Below are 19,961 nucleotides of genomic sequence, written 5' to 3'. Positions count from 1 at the left end.
GTGGGGGGGGGGGGGAGGTGGGCGAAGGGGCGGGACGGGGCTGTCCTTTGCGGTGGAGTGTGCTCGCGAGCTCACCTCAAAGGCACCGGGCCCGAGGATGGCGAGGGTGTCCGGGAGAGACACATACTTGAGGGAGCGGCAGGCGTAAAAGGCGGCGCTGTTGACGGCGATGAGGCCGTGCGCAAAGGTGACGGAGATGAGCGACTTGCAGGTGAAGAAGGCCCTGCTGCCGACGAACTCGACGCTGCTCGGGCAAGTGACGGTGAGGAGCGAGTTGCGATCCATGAAGGCGCCGGCGGGAATAGCCGGCATGCCCATCGGGAGGACGGCGCGGCCCGAGGTGATGGGGATGTAGTGGACGGCCCCCTCGGGCGCGGACCTGTCGCTCGCAATCGGGAGCACCCATGAGCCTTGGTCGACGTTGCGGATGTCGCGCCGAAGCTGGTGAACATGGGGAGGAATGGAGCGCCTCGGGCCGGGAGGCACGGCATGCGGGTAATCCGGCGGCGGCGGCATCACGAATGGCGGCGCCGGCGCGGGCGCGTGCGGCGGCACCGCCGCCGCCACCACGAGCGGCGCCGCGCTCGGACCGGCGCCGTTTGCCTCCATTATGTGTCCAACGACCACCTCTCTCGCGTGCCGAGCAAAATGTTCGCAGCCGCCTTCAGAAAGAATTCTTAGGGTTTAATCCTGGAAGGCGAGCAAAAGCCCACGCCCGAAATCCGGTTCGGCACTCCAGTCCTCCGGCTATTGCGGCACGCTGCGGCCATTGCGGCGGGCGGCTTGCTGCTCGCTGCGATGGCGAAAAACTCGTCTCGTCGCACACCAAGGGCTTATGCTCTGGCGAGACGTGAGGCGCATGCGCCCAGGAGGGGAGGGCGCATGCGTAACGACGCTGCTAGAGATGCCTTTCGGGGCCCAGAGATAAAACTTCTGATGCCATGCGTGACCTAGTAGTGTCCCCAGCTATGGGCGTGTCCACGTTGGAGCCAGGTGTGGTGTGGACGCGAGAATAGCTCCGCCGTTCATGGGAGGCAACCGATGCGAGTCGACTGGTGTGTGTCGTCGTGGTTTCGTATCAAGAATACTCACTCACACACGGCAATCCAGCGCCCGGCCACGTTCGTCGCAGTCGCGCTTGAGCCCGCGCTGCCCTGGTACGCTCGCTCGCTCGAGCCCGCCTCGGCGTGCAGGACGTACTCGAGGCTCTGCCGGCGGTGTTCACCTCCCGCACGATGGCGGCGGTGCCCTCGAGCAGCCCGTGCAACACAGCCTCCCTGGGAACGCATATGCACATGTGCATGTGCATGCAGTGCTCGACCCCCAGCGCTGCCTGTGCTGGGCGCCCAAACACGAGCTCTGAAGGAGGGTTGGCGAAGCGGTTCTCCTCGACGTGAGCCTCGGTGGCGGTGTGGAGCACGCGGAGGGCGTCGAGGCCACCGACCAGCGAGGCGACAGCCTCCACCATCAGGCTGTGTGCATCTCGCTCTGCTCTTGCAGCGACTCGCGCGCATCTGCGGCTCCGCGATGTCCGTCATGTCGCTCTGCGGCGCCGATGGCACGATTGTCGATGCCTGCGACGGCCGATGCGGCGTGCCCGACTCCGCCAGCACGCTGGCTGGCAATGCGGACGCCTGGGTCGCGTCCTCGTCCGCCTCCGCCTCCGCCTCCGCCCCCCCCGCCAGCCTCTCCACCCTCGCCGCCTCCTGCCTCGCCGCCGCCGCCTCCTGCTCCGGCGTGCGTCGCGCCGCCGTGAGCAGCCGCGGGTCCAAGTACTTGCCCCACGCCGGCCTGGCCGACACCATCAAGGAGATCGACTGCTTGATCTCCTCCTTGAGCTCCTCCTGCGTCAGCAGGTCCGACTCCCCATAGCCCTCGAAGGCTGGGATCGGTCCCTGCTGCGGGTGCGGCGCACACACCTGCAGCTCCCCCACCTAGAGAAGGGACAGAGCGTCAAAGGCGTGTGGGTCGAGTACCCCGGGCTCACCGCGCTGCTCACCGCGTTGAAGTAGGCCATCTTCATGCGCAGCACGATCGTGACCGTCACCGAGAAGGTTGCCGAGCTCTACAGCGCTCTACACTCTACATCCTCTACACCCTCCCTCAGCGCAGCTCTGCCCTCCTCGCGGCATATTTTGGCCCCCCGACAGGCCTCGACAGGCCTCGACAGGCCTCGACAGGCCTCGACAGGCCTCGACAGGCCTCGACAGGCCTCGACAGGCCTCGACACACGACACCTCTATCCCTCGACAGCAGCTCGACACCCTCGACACCGGGCCTCGACACCTCGACACCAGGGCTCAGCTGCGTCTGTTCTCCGAATCATCCCGACGGCGACAGCTGTCGGGCAGAGCTCCTCAGAGCGGGTGTAGAAGAGAGTGGTGGAAGGAGTCTCAGAGCGAAGCTGCTATTGGCCGTCAAAGTAGGCGAGGTAGTGTGTGGCAGCCGGCCACCGGCGGGGAGCTGATCGCCATCAGCCAGAGTGAAGATAGCATCGCCGAGTGTGTACTGGTTTCCCGAAGAGAAGATGCCCGTTGCGCCCGCCAGCGCGTGCGGGAGCTCCTGGCTGAGCGTTGAGTCCAGGCGAGTTGCGCTAGCCACTATCGCTACGCCGAGCCGAGCTGACGCGCCGAGGCGCCGGCCAGTCGCAGCCGTGAGGCATGCCATAGCAGCAGAGGCACCTGCCACCCATTGGGCGGGCAGACAGAAGGCCAGGGCAGCACTGGCAAGTGCAACGCGCCTCATGTCGGAGAGCGACCGTGCCTCGTTCGCCGCTTATCATGTAGAGTTGTTGTAGAGATTTCGCGTTGTAGAGCGCCTCTACATCGCTCTACAACGCAGGCGCTTCGTCACGCGCCGGATGTAGAGCTCTACAGCTCTACATTGCTCTACACACTACAGCGCTCCAGAGCGCTCTACATCTCTACAGCTCTACCGCGCTCTACACTCTACATCCTCTACACCCTTCCTCAGCGCAGCTCTGCCCTCCTCGCCGCATATTTTGGCCCCCCGAGTTTATCGAGCTCTCCTCGCGCAAGGACGACTCTGACGCCCACTGCGATCATTTGCCGCCAAAAAAAGAAAAATAAGGGGACAGACACCCCACGGAGTCAATAGTTGCTCAGGTCCACTCTCTAAAAGAAAGAAAGAAAACAGACAACCCTGAGGGAGGGTGTAGAGGATGTAGAGTGTAGAGCGCTGTAGAGCTGTAGAGATGTAGAGCGCTCTGGAGCGCTGTAGAGCGCTGTAGAGCTGTAGAGCTCTACATCCGCCGCGGGACGAACTGCGTGCGTTGTAGAGCGATGTAGAGGCGCTCTACAACGTGAAATCTCTACAACAAACTCTACATCAAAAGCGGCGAACGAGGCACGGTCGCTCTCCGACATGAGGCGCGTTGCACTCGCCAGTGCTGCCCTGGCCTTCTGTCTGCCCGCCCAATGGGTGGGAGGTGCCTCTGCTGCTGTGGCATGCCTCACGGCTGCGACTGGCCGGCGCCTCGGCGCGTCAGCTCGGCTCGGCGTAGCGATCGTGGCCAGCGCAACTCGCCTGGACTCAACGCTCAGCCAGGAGCTCCCGCACGCGCTGGCGCGAGTCATGGCGCATGCAACGCGTCTGAATGCTCGCCTCGCCTTGCGCAAATGCGACCGTCCTCGCCGCCGACAGTCCATCGCCTGCTAAAGAAGCACTGCGACGAATGCGGCACCGGCGACGCATGGCAGGCTGGTGATGACGCAGTTATGGGGTGTTGTGTGCCATCAGAGTGACTCTGTGTGTGTCAGGGATAGTCAGGGCTGTCCATCAGAGCTCCAGTAAGCTCGGAGACACCCCATTAGTGCGACTCGACCTCTTTGAGTCACTGCCTTCCCGGCGGGTTGGCTGTAGAGCCTCTACAACAAACTCTACAACAAAATCGCGCTCTACATCGCTCTACAACGCACGCAGTTCGTCCCGTGCCCGATGTAGAGCTCTACAGCTCTACAGCGCTCCAGAGCGCTCTACATCTCTACAGCTCTACAGCGCTCTACACTCTACATCCTCTACACCCTCCCTCAGAGACAACCCAAGGGAGGGATGGGAGAACGGCACGCCGCCACCACACAGGGATTTTAAGGAGAGGGGTGTGGTGCGCTAGCCGTCGCCCACCCTTGGGCGTCCGCCTCTTCCTATAGGTCCACTTCTTCGTCTTCAATGCGTATTCTTTTTGTTGCTTTCTGTTGTCGGCGTAACTTCTGCACGCTCGCTGTGCTCCTGGGCACCGGCCTGTGCATCGCCCGATGTGTTGCGCCGCCTCTGCCAAGTACGCATCACCCGGCCACCGCGAGGCCTCTCGCTACAGCCTCGGCTGCTCGAGCCTCTGGCTGGCGGTTCCGTGCGTCCACGGCGTGTTTGGCGTCCACGCTGGCGCGCTCGGCCTCGGTGGTGCCCTGCTCCTCGCCGTCACGTGCGCCGCCTGCCTCGTATCGACGCTCACCTGGCGCACGCTGGCGCACACTGGCGACCTCTCCGTCTTCAAGGCGGACAAGGCGGTGGCACGGCTTGAGTTTGTCGCTCTCTGCGTCTTTAGCGTAGCCGCTCCACCGCCCGCAGTGCGCCCTGCTGTCACTGCGTGCGTGCTGCCTATCACTGTTGCCGCTCTGTACCGAGCCGGCATGGCGCTCGACTCGCGCGGGCACGAGACGGCGTCGCACTGGGCACATGCGGCCTTCCGCTTTGTCGGCTTCTGGTGGGCGTTGTTAGCCCTCGCGCACCCATCATGGCCCTCTGCGCCGCGCGTTGCTCTCGGCTCGACTTGCTATTGGGCGCACATGCTGTACTCTGTCCGCTGGCCAACAGCGTACGGCGTGCGCTTCCGCGCGGCCGATTGGTACGATTATGGTTGCTTAGACACCCTCGCTGCAGTGGCCGTGACTTTTAGTCTGGTTGAGTTTGTGTGAGAGACGACACAGTTTACAGGCCACAGCAATTACTACTCTCTTTGAAGGCAAACACAGAATCAGATAGTTGTACGGAGACGTCGCGGAGAGAGACAAACAGAAACAGATTGCAAGAAGCCTGTTCGCCGCTCGTCCCCCGCAGCCACACACAGGCCACAGGACAGCGATCCAATCAGCGCACGTGTGCAGAGTTGCGATGGCAGCGCCCCGCGCCAAACACAGAGAGAGAACTTGGCCTGTCCAAGGGTTTCCGGCAACCCAGAGGGAAACCAGAGGGTCCCCAGCACTGTGCGTTTCCAACCTGGTTTGTGGAGCTCCCACAGATGTTCTGACAGAGACCTGGCCGTTCTGACAGCGTTCTGACAGCGTTCTGACAGTGTTCTGACAACGTTCTGACAACGTTCTGACAACAGCGCAAAATCCTCCCCTCTCTTCACAGCTCAGGGGCTCTGACATTCCCAGTTGCCCCGCTCCTTCCCTCTTCCTGTCTTGAAGTCTCCCTCCGAGCCACGGACGGACTCAACACACACAACACGTCCTCCCAAGCGCCAAGGCGACACTCTCACGTTGAGGCGTAGGCCTTGTTCTGACACAAACTTGGTCCCCGTTCTGACACAAACTTCAACTTTCAACTTCGAGTCCAAGTTTGCCTGTTCTAGCTGTAATAGCGCATCTCTCACAACGTCGTCGGGCAGACCAGGGCGTGTCCGTTGGAATCCAAGAGCTGCTAGGTGATTGCGTATGGTTCGTGGGCACACACCATATCTGTTTGCGATTGCCTCCACCGTCAGACAGGGGTCTTGATCCCAGAGTGCCTGGAGCTCGTCGTCTGAGGGCAGTGTTGGGCGCTCGCCTCCGGCCTGGATAAAGGTCAAGCCCCAGTTCCGCTTTAGCCGCTTGACCACAGAGATCGAGATACCAAAAAAGACAGCGAGGCGCTGTTCTTGCTCGCGTGTGCCATGCCAGTCGAAGCATTTGGCCGCGAATTCGCGCTGATTGATACCACTATTAGAGTCGCTCGCGGTAGGCGGTACGTAGTTGGCTGGCCGTCAATGGCCTCTCTCTGTGCGAGCCACGTCCAGTAGGTAAAATCGTCCTCAGCATCGTCGCACTCACTATCCTCAAAGGCATCACTCCAGTCTCCTGCGTCACCTGTTGCAGGCGCTTTCCCATCCCGCATTGCGGCTGTAAGCGGTGGTGAGGCCCAGAAGGCACAGCGTCGCGGGCCAGGGCATACGTGCAACCATCAGGCCGCCGCCACTCTGCCTCCAGGCGGTCGAGCGTCGACTCCTCATCAAGCGTGGCGGCCAAGAGCTACAGGCGAGAGGAGAGCTGCAGCCCACGACTGCAACCAGATGGGCGGGCGGGCGCGAGGCCGAATTTCGCCCGCCCACTATCTATCAGTAATGGCCGGGAAACAGGCCGAGGGGTCGAGGGGGTCGAGGGGTCGAGGGGGGCCTCGACCCCTCGGAGGCCCCCTCCGGAGGGGTCGAGGGGGCCTCGACCCCTCGACCCTCGGAGGGTCGAGGGGTCGAGGGGTCGAGGGGTGCGAACTTTTTCCGCGGCGTGCTGCGGTACAGGGCAATGCCGGAGTCTACAGACGCGCCACTGCTTGGGCAGCGCGTCGTGCTCGGCGGGCTCGCTTCCCGTCCCGAGTTGAACGGGCGGCGGCGGCAAGTGGCGGCGGCGGAGCAAGCGTCGAGCGGTGTCGCAAGAGGCTCCGAAGCGGTTGTGCAAGCAGCTGGGCGAGGCGACGAGGAGGCGGTGCTGGCGTGGCTCAAGGGCGGCGGGCGGGCCGACGCGACGTACGAGAGAGACGAGGTGAGCGACATCTCGCTGCTGATGTGCGCCGCCGGCGCAGGCCATGAGCGGGTGATCAAGTTGCTGCTGCGGCACGGGGCGCAGATCAACCTGCAGAGGAGCGACGGCGGCACCGCGCTGATAGCCGCCGCCGACCAAGGCCACGAGCGGGTGGTCGAGCTGCTGATTCGGTGCGGCGCGGAGATCAACCAGCAGAACAGCGGCGGCGGCACCGCGCTGGAGTGGGCCGCCCACAGCGGCCACGAGCGGGTGGTCGAGTTGCTGCTGCAGCACGGCGCGGAGATCAACATGCAGAGCAGCAGCGGCGGCACCGCGCTGATGGCCGCCGCCTTCTACGGCCACGAGCGGATGGTCGAGTTGCTGATTCGGCACGGCGCGGAGATCAACCTGCACAGCAGCGAAGGCTGCACCGCGCTGATGTACGCCGTCTTCTTGAACCACTCCGCCATTGTGCGGCGCTTGCTGCGGGCGGGCGCAGACACGGCGGCGCGCAGTGCGAACGGCAAGACGGCGCTGCAGCTGGCCAAAGAGCTGGGCTCCGCCGAGTGCGTCGAGACCTTCAAAAAGCGCGTCCAGGAGGTGGTGGCGGGACGGCCCACGATTTCTTGTTCGATTTCCACGATGCAGCAGTACATCAGCCGCTGGTTCCGCTGGAGTTCATCGGAGCGGCGCGCCATCAGCCCGGCCCTGCTCTCCGACCTGGCCGAGGGAAACCTGACCTTGCTGCGCGCCTACCTCGCCGGGCGGACGCGCGGCCCGGCGCTCACGGCCCTGCTCGACACCCGGCTGGAGGCCAAGAACCTCTTCACGCTGCTGACCTGGGCCGCTGCCCACGGGCAGATCGACGCCGTGCGGCTGCTGCTCGAGAGCGGCGCGAGCGTGGGGGCGACGACGGGCTGTGGCTCCACCGCGCTGTTCATCGCGTGCTATGAGGGCCAGCTCGACTGCGTTCGGCTGCTCCTCGGCGCCAACGCTGACGCTGACCAAGCTACGGATGACGGCGCCACGCCGCTGTACATCGCGTGCCAGGAGGGCCAGCTCGAGTGCGTGCGGCTGCTTCTCGAGTCCAGCGCGGCGGTCAACCAAGCCATGGACGACGGCGCCACGCCGCTGTTCATGGCGTGCCAGAAGGGCCAGCTCGAGTGCGCCCAGCTGCTTCTCGAGGCTGGCGCGGCCGTCGAACAAGCGGCGGATGGCGGCTTCACGCCGCTGCTCATCGCGAGCGAGAACGGCCACCTCGAGTGCGTCCAGCTGCTTCTCGAGGCGCGTGCGGCAGTCGACCAGGCCAAGCAGAATGGCGCCACGCCGCTGCTCATCGCGTGCCAGGAGGGCCAGCTCGAGTGCGCCCGGCTGCTCCTCGACGCCAGCTCGGCGGTCAACCAAGCTGCTGATAATGGCTTTACGCCGCTATATGTCGCGTGCCGGGAGGGCAAGGTTGAGTGCACAAGGCTGCTCCTCGAGGCCGGCGCGGCGGTCAACCAAGCTGCTGATAATGGCTTTACGCCGCTATATGTCGCGTGCCGGGAGGGCAAGGTTGAGTGCACAAGGCTGCTCCTCGAGGCTGGCGCGGCAGTCGACCACGCCATGAACAATAGCGCCACGCCGCTGTCTTTCACGCCGTTGCAAATTGCGTGCTACGAAGGCAAAGCGTCGGTCGTGCTCTGCCTGCTGCGTGCGGGCGCAGACAAGGCGGCGCGCACTCCGCACGGCGAGACGGCGCTGCAGCTAGCCAAGGAGCAGGGCCACACCGAGTGCGAGCGCGCTTTTGAGGCGGCGGCGGAGGCGACGCGGCGTGCTGGGGCGCTGGCGACAGAGGCGGCCAAGCGGGCAGCGGACGATGAGCGGCGGGCGGTGGTCGCTGCCGCCGTCGAGGAGATTTGGCGCGCCACCGAGACCGGGCTTGCCGCCGATCTCGCCCTTGAGAGGTCGAGGGAGGCGGTGAGAGCGGCGGCGGAGGCGGAGGCGGCGCGGCACGCCGCGGAGCTGCTGGCGGAGGAGGAGGCGGAGAAGCGCGCCAAGGAGAAGAAGAAGGCCAAGAAGGGGGGCAAGAAGAAGAAGAAGGGCGGCGGGGGCGGCGCTGGGCCGTCGCAAGAGCCCGCGGCGCCGGCAGAGGAGGCGGCGGAGAAGGCGGTGGCGGCGACGGAGGAGGCGGAGCTTGCGGCAGCGCTCGAGGAGACCGTCGCCCTCCGCCTCGCCGTCGCCGCCGCCGCCGCCATCTGCATCGCCGTCGCCGCCGCCTCCGTCCGCTTCGCCGTCGCCGCCGCCTCGCTCGAACTCGCCGCCGCCACCATCCGCCTCGCCTCCGCCACCGTCGCCGCCGCCTCCCTCCGCCTCGCCGTCGCCGTCGCCGCCGCCATCTGCATCGCCGTCGCCCCCGCCTCCGTCCGCTTCGCCGTCGCCGCCGCCTCGCTCGAACTCGCCGCCGCCACCATCCGCCTCGCCTCCGCCACCGTCGCCGCCGCCTCCCTCCGCCTCGCCGTCGCCGCCGCCTCACTCCGCGTCGCCGTCGCCGCCGCCTCCCTCCGCCTCGCCGTCGCCGCCGCCTCCCTCCGCCTCGCCGTCGCCGCCGCCTCCGTCCGCCTCGCCCTCGCCGCCGCCTCCGTCCGCCTCGCCGTCGCCGCCGTCGCCGTCCGCGTCACCCTCGCCGCCGCCTCCCTCTGCAGCGCCCTCGCGGCCGCCTCCGTCCGCGTCGCTCCAAGGGAGGAGGAGCCGCCGGCTGACTTCATCTGCCCGATCACGACCGAGATCATGAGTGACCCGGTGATGGCGGCGGACGGGCATTCGTACGAGCGGTCGGCGATCGAGCGCTGGCTCGCGACCAAGTCGACGAGCCCGATGACGGGCGAGGCACTCGTGCACAGCTTCCTCGCCCCCAACCACACGCTGCGCCGGCAGATTCGTGAGTGGCAGCAGGCGCGGGCTTGAACGCTCGCACACACGGTTTGATGCGCCACACACGCTGCCGTCCTTCTCCCTCCTGGTCGTGCCAGATAGTGGTGCTAGCCGTCGCCGATCCGTGGTCATGCACTTGGAGCACTTGGACGGACGATTTCTTTTTTCAACGTCTAGAAAGAAAACAGACGACGCAAGCGGGAGGGATAGCGGATTGGCCAAAGTACAGGTTTCGATCCGGGCCACCGCAAATTTTGATCAGCAAATTTCGAGGGGCGGCCGCAAATTTTGAGGTAGATTTTGATTGTCAAAATGTGTCCGTCTTGGCACAGGATAGAGCATATAGGCGGCGAACACGCGGGTGCGCAGGGACATCGCGACTCTGCCCGCTCGCTCGACCCTTTTGCCGCGAGAGGGCGCCGGCCGCGTGTAAGAGGTGGCTGGCGCCCTGAGGCGGCAATTGGTGGCGTGGGGAGTGCGGAACGCTACTGGCGGCGCGACAGGGCCTCTCTCCGCTGCGTGTGCCGCCCATTGGCACGCGGGTGCGCAGACATCGCGACTCTGCCCGCTCGCTCGACCCTTTTGCCGCGAGAGGGCGCCGGCCGCGTGTAAGAGGTGGCTGGCGCCCTGAGGCGGCAATTGGTGGCGTGGGGAGTGCGGAGAACGCTACTGGCGGCGCGACAGGGCCTCTCTCGGTTGCGTGTGCCGCCCATCGGCACGCGGGTGCGCAGACATCGCGACTCTGCCCGCTCGCTCGACCCTTTTGCCGCGAGAGGGCGCCGGGCCGCGTGTAAGAGGTGGCTGGCGGCCTGTGGCGCCCTGAGGCGGCATTTGGTGGGGTCAGCGTGCGGTGCTGAGTCTTACTCGTCGGCGCTGGGGCCAGATCCCAGCGCAGAACTCTGCAACGCTGGCATACAAACACAAGCAAGAAAAGACTAACCCTAACCCTAACCCTAACCCTAACCCTAACCCTAACCCTAAAGCCGTAGGTCAGCGTTTGGGGCTGAGTCTTAGTCGTCGGCGCTGTGGGGCCAGATACCAGCGCAGAACCCTGCAACGCTGGCATATACCACTCTCAAATTGCAATCACCGCCACTTTTTTTTCCGCCCGCCCGAAGAAGAAATGCAGCCCTGGAATTGGCGGCCGAAAAAGAAATCCATACTGGTACTCCCCGGGGGTCCCCTACCCCCAGGGGACCCCGCACTGCTGTGAACAGGGGACGAACCCATACTAGGGACCCGTAGCATATGCAGACACAACCAGACTAACCCTGACCCTAACCCTAACCCTAACCCTAACCCTAACCCTCTAACCCTAATAACCCTAACCTAACCCACACCCCCCAACTCCACACCGCAAATTTGAAAGATCTTGATGAAAATCAGGCCCGCGGGACTGCAAATTTCTTCAAAATTTTCGCAGGCGCTCCGCGCCTGCAGATTTTGAAATAAATTCGACAAAATTGGTACCTGGTCCAAATAGCGGATAGGACGACACACGCCGTTAAAATGGTTAAACACGTCAACATCTGGCTCGTTACAGGCTCGTTATTTATTAAAATACCGCAATGTATGCGCGCGTACTGTATGTGACAGCCTATGAAAAAAAGAAAACAGACAACCGAAGGGAGGGAGGATGGCGATGGGAGGACGGCACGCCGCCACCACACAGCTCACAGGGGATTTTAAGGAGGAGGAGTGTGGTGCTAGAGCCGTCGCCACTTCCGTCGCCCACCCCCTTGGGGCGCGTCTGCCTCTTCCTATCGAAAGAAAGAAAGAAAACGGACAACCCAAGTGGTGTACCTGTGTGTGTGTTTAGTGCCAGTGCGCGCCAGTCCCGTGCCCAGCCAGTGTCCCGTGCGAGGGAGTTTTCTGTTGGTTTGTTGTAAAACTCTTTCCTACGCTTCTCTTCGCGCAATCCCTCGCCGATTCTCGCTGCAAACCTTCATGCCCTGGATCCTCTCCGAGGTCCTCCTCTCGCCGGACCTCGCCCCGCACATCCTCGCCCAGCTGCCGACCACGGAGCACGCCGCCAAGGGGACGTGCCGCGCGTGGCGCCGCGGCTGGAAGGAGACGCTGAAGAAGCGCGAGCGGCCGCGCCTGCTCGTGGTCGGCGGCCTCGGCTATGGCGAGGTGCTCAACTCGCTCGAGCGGTACGACCCCTCTACGAACGAGTGGGAGGGGTAAGCGGAGACTATGCCGCCGATGCCGACGACACGATTCAATGTCGGTAAGGCGGTGCTTGACGGCAAGTTCTATGCAGTGGGCGGCTGGGAGCCCAACGACGGCGCCCTCAGCTCGGTGGAGCGGTACGACTTGGCGACGAAAGCATGGGAGGCGGTGGCGCCGATGTCGGCGGCTCGGGGCGATCTTGACGTGGCGGTGCTCGATGTCAAGCTGTACGCTGTGGGCGGGTACGACGGCAACGAACTCAGATCGGTGGAGCGGTACGATCCCGCGCTGAACGCGTGGGAGGCGGTGGCGCCGATGGCGTCAGCGCGGTCTCATCTCGGCGCGGCGGTGCTCGACGGCAAGCTGTATGCTGTTGGCGGGTTCGGCGGCGGCCACCTCAGCTCGGTGGAGCGGTACGATCCCGCGACGAACGTATGGGAGGCGGTGGCGCCCATGACGGTGGCACGATACGCCCCAGGCGCGGCAGTGCAGTGCGGCACGCTGTATCATGTATGCTTTCGGCGGCGTGGGCGTGGGAGACGATGACACCGACGGCCCGATGAACACAGTCGAGCGGTACCATCCGGCTGCCAATGCGTGGGAGGCGGTGGCGCCGGTGGCGATGACGCGGCGCTCTCCCGGAGTCGCGTTGCTGTCCTGACTCCCCACGCGAGCAACCTAGGTAAAAGGCGCTAAAGCCGCGTAGTGCCCCCTCCCCCCACCCCCGCCGCCTCCGTTGTGCATTGAGAGCTAAGCCGGGAGAGTGCAAGTGTCGGGCGGGGACGGGGCGTGCCGATGATTTTGGGTTGAATAAAACGAGAATGATACGCATTCAATAAAGCCGGATAGCCCACCAGCCCTCTCTACATTTGTGGGGAGTTCCACCTGGACGGACTAAGGCACGGCTGTCCCCGCGTCTCCTCTATAGTCATCGCAAGCCGCGCGCGCGCAGGTTGGCCGTCATCGCCGCAAAATCGCGCGTGCTCAGCGCGAGCGCCGCCCACACCGCCACCGTCGCCGCGCGCACCGCCACCGCGCCGAGGGCGGCGGAGGTGGAGTCCGCGCGCGGCTCGTCGCGGGGCTCGTCGCGCCACACCGGCCCTCGGCTCGCGCTGCGGTCGCCGGGCGAGCCGCGCGCGAGCAGGACGCCGAGCGCGCCGCCGGCGAGGAAGCCGCCGACGTGGCCGAGGTTGTCGATGCCCGAGCCGCGCCGGCTGCCGATGAAGAGGTTGAGGAGGAGGATGCGCGAGACGGACGAGAGGGTCTGCGACGCGCCCGCGACGCCGTAGGTGCGAAGTGCGTGGCCGGCCAAGCCGCCCATCAGGCCAAAGACCGCGCCAGAGGCGCCGACCGACATGCTCCTCGCCGCGCCCATCCACAGCCCGAGCAGGTTCCCGCCTACGCGAAGGTTCTCGAGAAGGTTCAGGGGAGGGCCCCCGGCACAACCCAGACCCCGAGGCGGGTCTCCCGCCGACGCCCGAGAGCACGTAGAGGAGCAGGAAGCGCTCGGCGCCAAAGAGCGCCTCCGCCTGCGGGCCCAGGTGCCACAGGGAGTAGCTGTTGGAGGCGAGGTGCATCAGCGAGCCGTGGAGCCAGATCGGCGTGATCAGCCGGTGCCACTGCCCCACCAGAATGGCCTGGTTCATCCGCGCGCCCGCGTAGAGCATTGCGCGGCCGCAGACGCCCTGCAGCCCGTAGGCCGCGACGATCAGGGCCAGCATGAGCCGGTTCACCGGCACCGCCGCGCCGAGGCCCGTCCAGAAGCGCGCAAACGAGACAAGAAATTGCCGGCCATCGGCAGCTGCCGCGAGCGAGAAGCGGACGGGCGCAGACGTGCGCACGCGAGAGCTGAGCGTGGAGCGCCGCGCCAGCTCGCGCGAGAGATCGGAGCCGCTCAGGCTCGCCCACCGCTCCGGGTCACTGCTGCTGTCGCCACCGCCAATGCCGCCACTCGCGCTCATGGCAAGCGGACGCGGCCGGCGCAACGCCGGTGGCGCGGGGCGGACGGGAGGCTCGAGAGCGAGGCATCGAACCGACTGCAGCAAAGCCGGCAGAAGAAGGCCAGCGAGGCGAGCGTGTGGCATCGCGGGCTCGCGGGAAGTGGCGGGTTCGCTGCTGCGGGGTCCCCCGCTGTCGCCCGGGGTCGTGCGAGGGGTAACCACGACCAGTATAAACCCCCTTTCCCGGGCCCCGCTCTCAATTGGGGCCTCCGCGGCCGAGTGGGAGATATTGGATGGGAAACGGGTCGATTTGCTTAGTGGGGCGCCGGGCCAGGCCGAGCCCGGCTCGGGCACCTGCGGGGCCCGGCTCGGACCCATGCCTGGCCCGACCCGCGCGCCCTGCCGGGCCCGGCTTGCCCCTCCCAAACCCAACCCACACACTTTGCCGGGCCCGGCTTGCCACTCCCGGGCCGAAGCGCCCAAATCAGCAGGTCGAGGAGCGAGGCGGGCCCGGCGTGGAGAAAACCGTCCTGCCCGGGCCCGTCTGCGGCACATAGGCCGGCCCGCTCACTCACAGCCGGGCCCGGACAGGCGGGTTTGCCGGGCCTGTTTTGCGCGAGGCGGGCCCGGCGAGGAGAAAACCGGCCCGGCAAAAGCACGCTCGGCGGCCCGGGAGCGGCCACTTTTGACCCGGCCGGGGCCCGCCCGTGCCCCCGCCGGTCCCGGAACCGGCCCCGCCCGGGCCCGCCCCACTTACGTCCGGGGCCCCAGTTATATCTCCGGCGCTTCCTAATTTTTGGCAGATTTTTGGGCGGCTTTCCAGCTCGCGGAGGAGCAAAGGACGCCCGATAAAAAGGACGCCCGCTTAGCGCTGCGTGCGGCCGGGCAAAAAGCAGGCCGCAAGAAAAACCTTTGGATTTCTGGTACTAGTAGCGCTTCGCCGAGCCCGAAAAGTCGGCGTTGGAAAAGATGTCTGACACAGACTCCGCATACTCGGTGGCAGCCGATGTGTGCGTTGCAAGCAGTTGGCGACCGATGGCGGGATCCTCGGTTGGCCGCTGCGCGCTGGCGCAGCACGTGCTGGATGGACGGCGGCTGTAAGCGCCTCCTGCACGCCATCTGCGCGATCGCGTATTATGATCGGTGTGAAAACAGCATAGTAGGTGTGAGTATAGTAAGTAGTACATGCCCCTGTGTGCTCAGGCAGTCCTCTAGTGTGTCTGGACTTGGCCTGAGCAAATAGTAGCGTTTGGGGCGTGAATTTAGCCGAAGTGGACCTTGCTCGGCAAGGTCCAAGAGGCCATGTGTCGTGGCAGCCACAAGCGGGCTGGGCATTGGCGAGTCGACCTGACCGGCCGCTCGCTGCCCCATCTCGACTTAGCCACAGACTTACCCCTAGTCTAGCGGGAATTTTTCACAATATCGCAACTGCGATACCGCGCGATATTTGGCGATAAAATGCGATAAACGGCGATGTTGTGCGATGCTCGCGAACCCTTTCATAGCATGTCATAGCGACGGCGTGTGAAGCGTTACAAAGGGACGTGCGCCGTGGAGCACATCGTCCTGGCGCTTCGCTCGCTCCGCTCGCGTTGCGCAGCTGGATCTGGCTGGCTACACACCTCGCGGCTTGCACATGAGCGTCAGCTTGTTCTGCAGCACGTTCGCCGCCTTCCAGAGGATCTCGCCGACCCCCTTCCTGAACCATGAAATTTTGATTTAGTTCGGAATTCAGCCTGTGGGTGGCTCACTGTCTTCTTGTGTCCAGTCGTCCCAGTCTCTCCGTTCTCCGATTCTCCTCCTTGTCTCGCGCGCCTCTTTTGTGGCCTCATCCCTAGCCGCTTTGCACGCTCTGCATCCCCAGAACGCACTTCTCGTGGCGGGGCCCCTCGCCTAGTGTCGTGCGACGGAGTTTAGGTTAAAATTCTTTTTATATGAGGGAGGGGCGGGTCCTCCTCTTTGAGGGGGACCTGGAGGAGTTGCGGAGCGGCCCGGCCCGCGGCGCTGGCGGGGGGGGCAGGAAGTCCCGCGACGGGCGCCGGCGGGGGGCGCGGCGGGAGCGACGGGGGGGGAGGGGATGGAGTCGGAGGATGATGGGGATGGTCCTCTCGGCGAGCACCACGGTGCTCGCGGATTCGACCATCCGCCTAACTACCATTCCGGCGACGCCTTCTGTGAGGAGGACGGCATCTGTGAGGGCGACGGCTTCTAAGCCGTCGCCTTTGCAGTGCGAGTCCAAAATTCTTTTTATAATCCAAGCACCGTGTCGACGACTCGTCTTGGATCGACAGCGTCCCACAATCGCACTGATGATGTTTCCTCTGCTAGCCGTGAAAGTGGCGGCGTTACCGAGCTCCCCCACCCCGTCGCCACAAAGCCCACTCTCACCCTCCCCGCAAAGCCCACCACTACCGCCACCACCGCTGCTACCGCCGCCGCCGCTGCCGCCATCCATCCCGTATGAGGACTGCAAAGAAACGGCGGGAGCTGCGTTCTGCCAAGCCAATCAGGGTCTGTGCGGCACGCAGTTCTGCCTTGACTGCCACCAACCGCACTTTTGCGACTTCACCTGCAGCTTCTGCTCGCACCCGCCACCGCCTTCTCCTCCACCCCCGTCGATGCCGCCAGTGTCGCCGCCGCCATCGCCGCCGCCGTCCCCGCCGCCGCCGGCGCCTCCGCCGCTCCTGCCACCGCCACCGTCGTCACCGCCGCCGGTCGCTCCTTACCCTTGCACCGAGAAACTGAAAGCCGGGTGCCCAAAAGATACAGCGGATCCGCAATGCGGCGACGACTACTGCTCCTCGTGCCCGTTGGCAGGCGCCTGCGACTTCTCCTGCGGGTTCTGCCCGTCGCCCGCTCCGCCCTCGCCGCCGCCGCCGGCGCCTCCGCCGCTCCCGCCGCCCTCCTCTCCTCCCCCGTCGATGCCCCCCCCCTCGCCACCTCGCCAGCCTCTGCCGCCTTCGCCCCCTCCGGGCCCGCCGTCGCCGCCGCCTCCCTCTCCGCCGTTTGTGCCGCCACCACCCGGGTCGCCGCCAGTTCCCTCAAGCCCGCCGTCGCAGCCCCCGATGCCTCGGTCTCCGCCAGCCCCACCGCCTCCGCTGTCGCCGCCGTCACCTCCGTCGCCTCCGTCTTCGCCTCCGTCACCTCCGTCGCCTCCATCCTCACCAGACTCGAACACCGGGTCCCCGGCACTCCTCGTCAGTCTCCTGCCTCTCATCGGCTTTTGCCTGGTTGTCGCTGGCTTCTGTGCCTTCCGAGGCGCCACTCGCTCCCCCTCTCTGCCCTCGCATCTCGCCACTGACAGTCGCCACCACACATCTTTCATTCACCGCCCCCCTCGCGCCTACCCCTCGCCACTCCGCTCGCCCTCCGTGGCTGGGGGGCATACTCCCCAAATCCTAGCCCCAGCCCTGCCACCAGGCGTCCGCCCGCGTGCCGTCCGGGGTCGCACCGCGCAGCAAAAGAAGAGCGGCCGGGCCCGCCGAGGCTTCACCTCTCCCGACGAGTGGGGCGGGATGGACGATATCTCCGGTTCGGGCGCGCCCAAGGCACGCAACCCCCCCCCCCCCCCACCACCACCACCACGCACAAAACAATAACCTCCAGGTACGTCACCACTCCACCCCCATTCAACCCCCCACCCAAGACCACCACCACCGCCGCCGCCCACCACCACCGCGCCTTCACCGCGCACCCCACCACCACCGCTCTCAAGGCCCTTGCCCTTTACCTGCAACCTCGAGGCTGTATCTCGTGCGTGGCGTGAGATGGAGGAGCGACCTCACCTAGAACACCTACACACCTCGTCTCAGGTCGGGGTTGTGGCGCGGGACGCCATGCTCGCGACAGGCTCGTCCGACAAGCACTTGCTCCCCACCACGGCTACTACCCTTGCCCCCGGTGGCCGCGAGCCAACGGCTCTCGCCGTCGGCTCGCCACCGGCGTGCGCAGGGTCAGGCAACCCGTTCTTTGACCCTCCGTTCGGAGCGCCGCCGGCACTGCAGAGCCCCAAATCCGATGCGGTGCAAGTTGGCGAGGTGCCGTCGAAGGGGCCGCGAGGCTCGCCCCCGGCGGCGGCCTCTGCGGCAAAGAAGCGGAAGCCCGCCAAGCCATTCACGATCCGTGCAGCCCACGACTGCGGCCTCTCGCCGTATGCCCCGCCGAGCGCTCCAGTGCTGTCCAGCTTGCTCTCACCGCCCGCCGGGTTCGAGTCGCCGCCGGCGGGGTTCGACTCGAGTCCCGCAGCCCCGCTCGCCGCCTCGCTAGCCCCACATGCTGCGGACTGGGAGGCGGCGTTCGAAACTAGCTAGCGCCCCGGGCTGAGGCGTCATTAACCGGCGCGCTCTCGCCTCTCGGCTCCCCTCGCTCATGCCATGCGCCGTCGCGCGCTCCCTCGGCCGTCACGGGCTGAGTGTGCACATTGTGCGGCGCGAGAATGCTGCTAGCGTACGCGCCGCGCATCGATACCTCCAGCATATGTTGACCCTCTATCGTGTGTGGGTGTTCGTGGCTATAGTGCTGTGATGACTACTCTCTATACTGTAGCACAATGGCACCCTTGGATCAAGTGGATCACTTCATTAATACACCGTAATACCGACCCCCGTTTTCGGCCGCCGCGGCCGGGGAGAGCACCCCCGTCGCCCACGGGGGCCCGTCGACTACCCAGGCGCCGGAGACGACTCGACGCCGCTGAGATCGGAGATCAAGCTCTGACAGGTCGCACGTCGCTCCTTTGACGCCGACGTGACTCACCCGTGCCGATCACATCAGGACACGGTCTCGACGCGCTCGGTGCGACGCCTGCGACCCGTCTTGGGTCAGGTGGCACGACGCTCATCGCGCCTACCAGCGCTGCCGTGCAGGTTGCCACGACGAGGTCGAGCACGCTTCTATACGCTCGCCCAGCCTTCCTTTCCATCCCATTAGGCAGCCTGGGAACGGTGGCGGTCAGAGGCAAAGCCTACGAGGGGTGGTGGAACGAGCTCGAGCGTTTCGGACAGCGATCGAAGAACCTGCTTGTCTTGGCCGTGCGACATCGAGGAGACGCTGCAGAGCATCTTGACGGCGTAGCCGTCGCCATCGTCGGGGTCTCCATCAGCAACAGCTTCGGCTTGCCCTTCCTTCCTCTTCCCGCCAGAGTGGCGGAGTGTCGAGAGCATCGTGTCGCTAATGCGCGCGAAACGGACGGTGCAACTCCGGTCTCCGGAGTTGCTAAAATGCGGAACCACCCCCGGCCTCAGTTGCGGGGAGAAAAGATCAGGTTCTATATTTGCTCTGTACAAATGACAAACGGGTCCTCAGCTGCTGCGAGATGCACATGCCGATTTTGCAGTGTGTCCATGTCAGACATCCGATGTCAGACACACAGACCGTGCGACCTGGGTCCACACAGTCGCCTCCGGCCTGGAGACACGGCCCGCACAGAAAGTAGAAGACATATTGTGTGACATAACATGGGGACCCGTGCTCGCTCCACAGGGGGGGTCCCAACCACGCAACAGTGTCAGCAAGCAGCAAGGCGAGTCTCCCGTGAGGTGTGAGAGCTACGAGAGCTCTGCTGCCGCCTCTGCTGCCGCCATGGCCGCCTCTGCCCTGGCCCTGGCGGCGGCTGTGCGGGCCGCGCGCTTCGCCTTGGCGGCGGCAACGGCCGCCTCCGCCACCGCCTCCGCTGCCGCCAGTGCCTCCTCCTCCTCCACCGCCGCGGCCTCCTCCTCCTCCGCCGCCGCTGCCGCTGTCACGGCCGCCTCGGCCTCCGCCTTCCGTCGCGCCTCCGCGGCCACCTCCCTCGCCTCGCCCGCCTCGTCGGCCTCCTCCTCGGCCGCCTCCGCCGTCTCCTCGTCGCCCTCCTCCTCGCTCGCCTCGCCCGCCGCCTCTCCCAGCGCCTCCGCCAATCCCTCGACCGACGTCTCCGGCGTGATGCCGAACCGGATCCTGTCCTCGTGGAGCTCCGCGAGAAGCCGGAGCAGCCCCTCCCTGTCCAACGGCGCGGGCTTGGCTGCGGCTGCCTTTGGCGCCTCCGTCTCCTCCGACGGCCCCGCCCCGCCCGCCCCTCCGCCCTTCTTCTTCTTCTTGCCCTTCTTGCCCTTGGCGCGCTTCTCCGCCTCGACCTCGGCCAGCAGCTCCTCGGCGTGCCGCGCCGCCTCCTTCTCCTCCGCCGCCCTCTGCGCCGCCCTCTCTGCCGCCCCAGCAGCCCACGCCG

General features: G+C 65.7%; 5 protein-coding genes across 5 annotated transcripts in view; 3 read left to right on the top strand and 2 right to left on the bottom strand.

The window, feature by feature from the left end:
• Positions 1 to 318, bottom strand: part of EMIHUDRAFT_312920 (hypothetical protein) — a gene marked incomplete at both ends in the record, with an annotated part of 977 nt that extends 659 nt beyond the window's left edge. The window contains one exon of the mRNA XM_005792321.1: positions 76 to 318. Coding sequence (XP_005792378.1) covers positions 76 to 318 — 243 coding nt within the window. The remainder of the gene's footprint in view (positions 1 to 75) is intronic.
• Positions 319 to 4,274: 3,956 nt separating this feature from the next.
• EMIHUDRAFT_223144 (hypothetical protein) lies at positions 4,275 to 4,934 on the top strand (the record flags this gene model as incomplete). Its single annotated transcript, XM_005792320.1, has 1 exon — positions 4,275 to 4,934. One exon carries the CDS (start codon positions 4,275 to 4,277, stop codon positions 4,932 to 4,934), a length of 660 nt encoding a protein of 219 aa, XP_005792377.1.
• Positions 4,935 to 9,461: 4,527 nt separating this feature from the next.
• On the top strand, positions 9,462 to 9,680 carry EMIHUDRAFT_69852 (hypothetical protein; the record flags this gene model as incomplete). The annotated part of the gene is made up of 1 exon (XM_005792319.1): positions 9,462 to 9,680. A coding segment is annotated over one exon (219 nt), but the record flags the coding sequence as incomplete, so codon positions are not given.
• A 3,067-nt stretch (positions 9,681 to 12,747) lies between these two features.
• Positions 12,748 to 13,861, bottom strand: EMIHUDRAFT_466606 (hypothetical protein; the record flags this gene model as incomplete). Its single annotated transcript, XM_005792318.1, has 2 exons — positions 13,291 to 13,861; positions 12,748 to 13,217 (listed from the first exon to the last, which is right to left on the bottom strand). The coding sequence occupies exons 1-2, from the start codon at positions 13,778 to 13,780 to the stop codon at positions 12,748 to 12,750; spliced, it is 960 nt and encodes a 319-aa protein (XP_005792375.1). The 5' UTR covers positions 13,781 to 13,861.
• A 3,734-nt stretch (positions 13,862 to 17,595) lies between these two features.
• On the top strand, positions 17,596 to 18,069 carry EMIHUDRAFT_223140 (hypothetical protein; the record flags this gene model as incomplete). Its single annotated transcript, XM_005792317.1, has 1 exon — positions 17,596 to 18,069. One exon carries the CDS (start codon positions 17,596 to 17,598, stop codon positions 18,067 to 18,069), a length of 474 nt encoding a protein of 157 aa, XP_005792374.1.
• Between the last annotated feature and the right edge of the window lie 1,892 nt (positions 18,070 to 19,961).

The sequence above is a fragment of the Emiliania huxleyi genome (assembly GCF_000372725.1).
Source record: "Emiliania huxleyi CCMP1516 unplaced genomic scaffold EMIHUscaffold_108, whole genome shotgun sequence".
Lineage (NCBI taxonomy): Eukaryota > Haptophyta > Isochrysidales > Noelaerhabdaceae > Emiliania > Emiliania huxleyi.
Note: the sequence above shows the minus strand (reverse complement) of the source record. Positions and strands in the feature narration are given on the sequence as shown.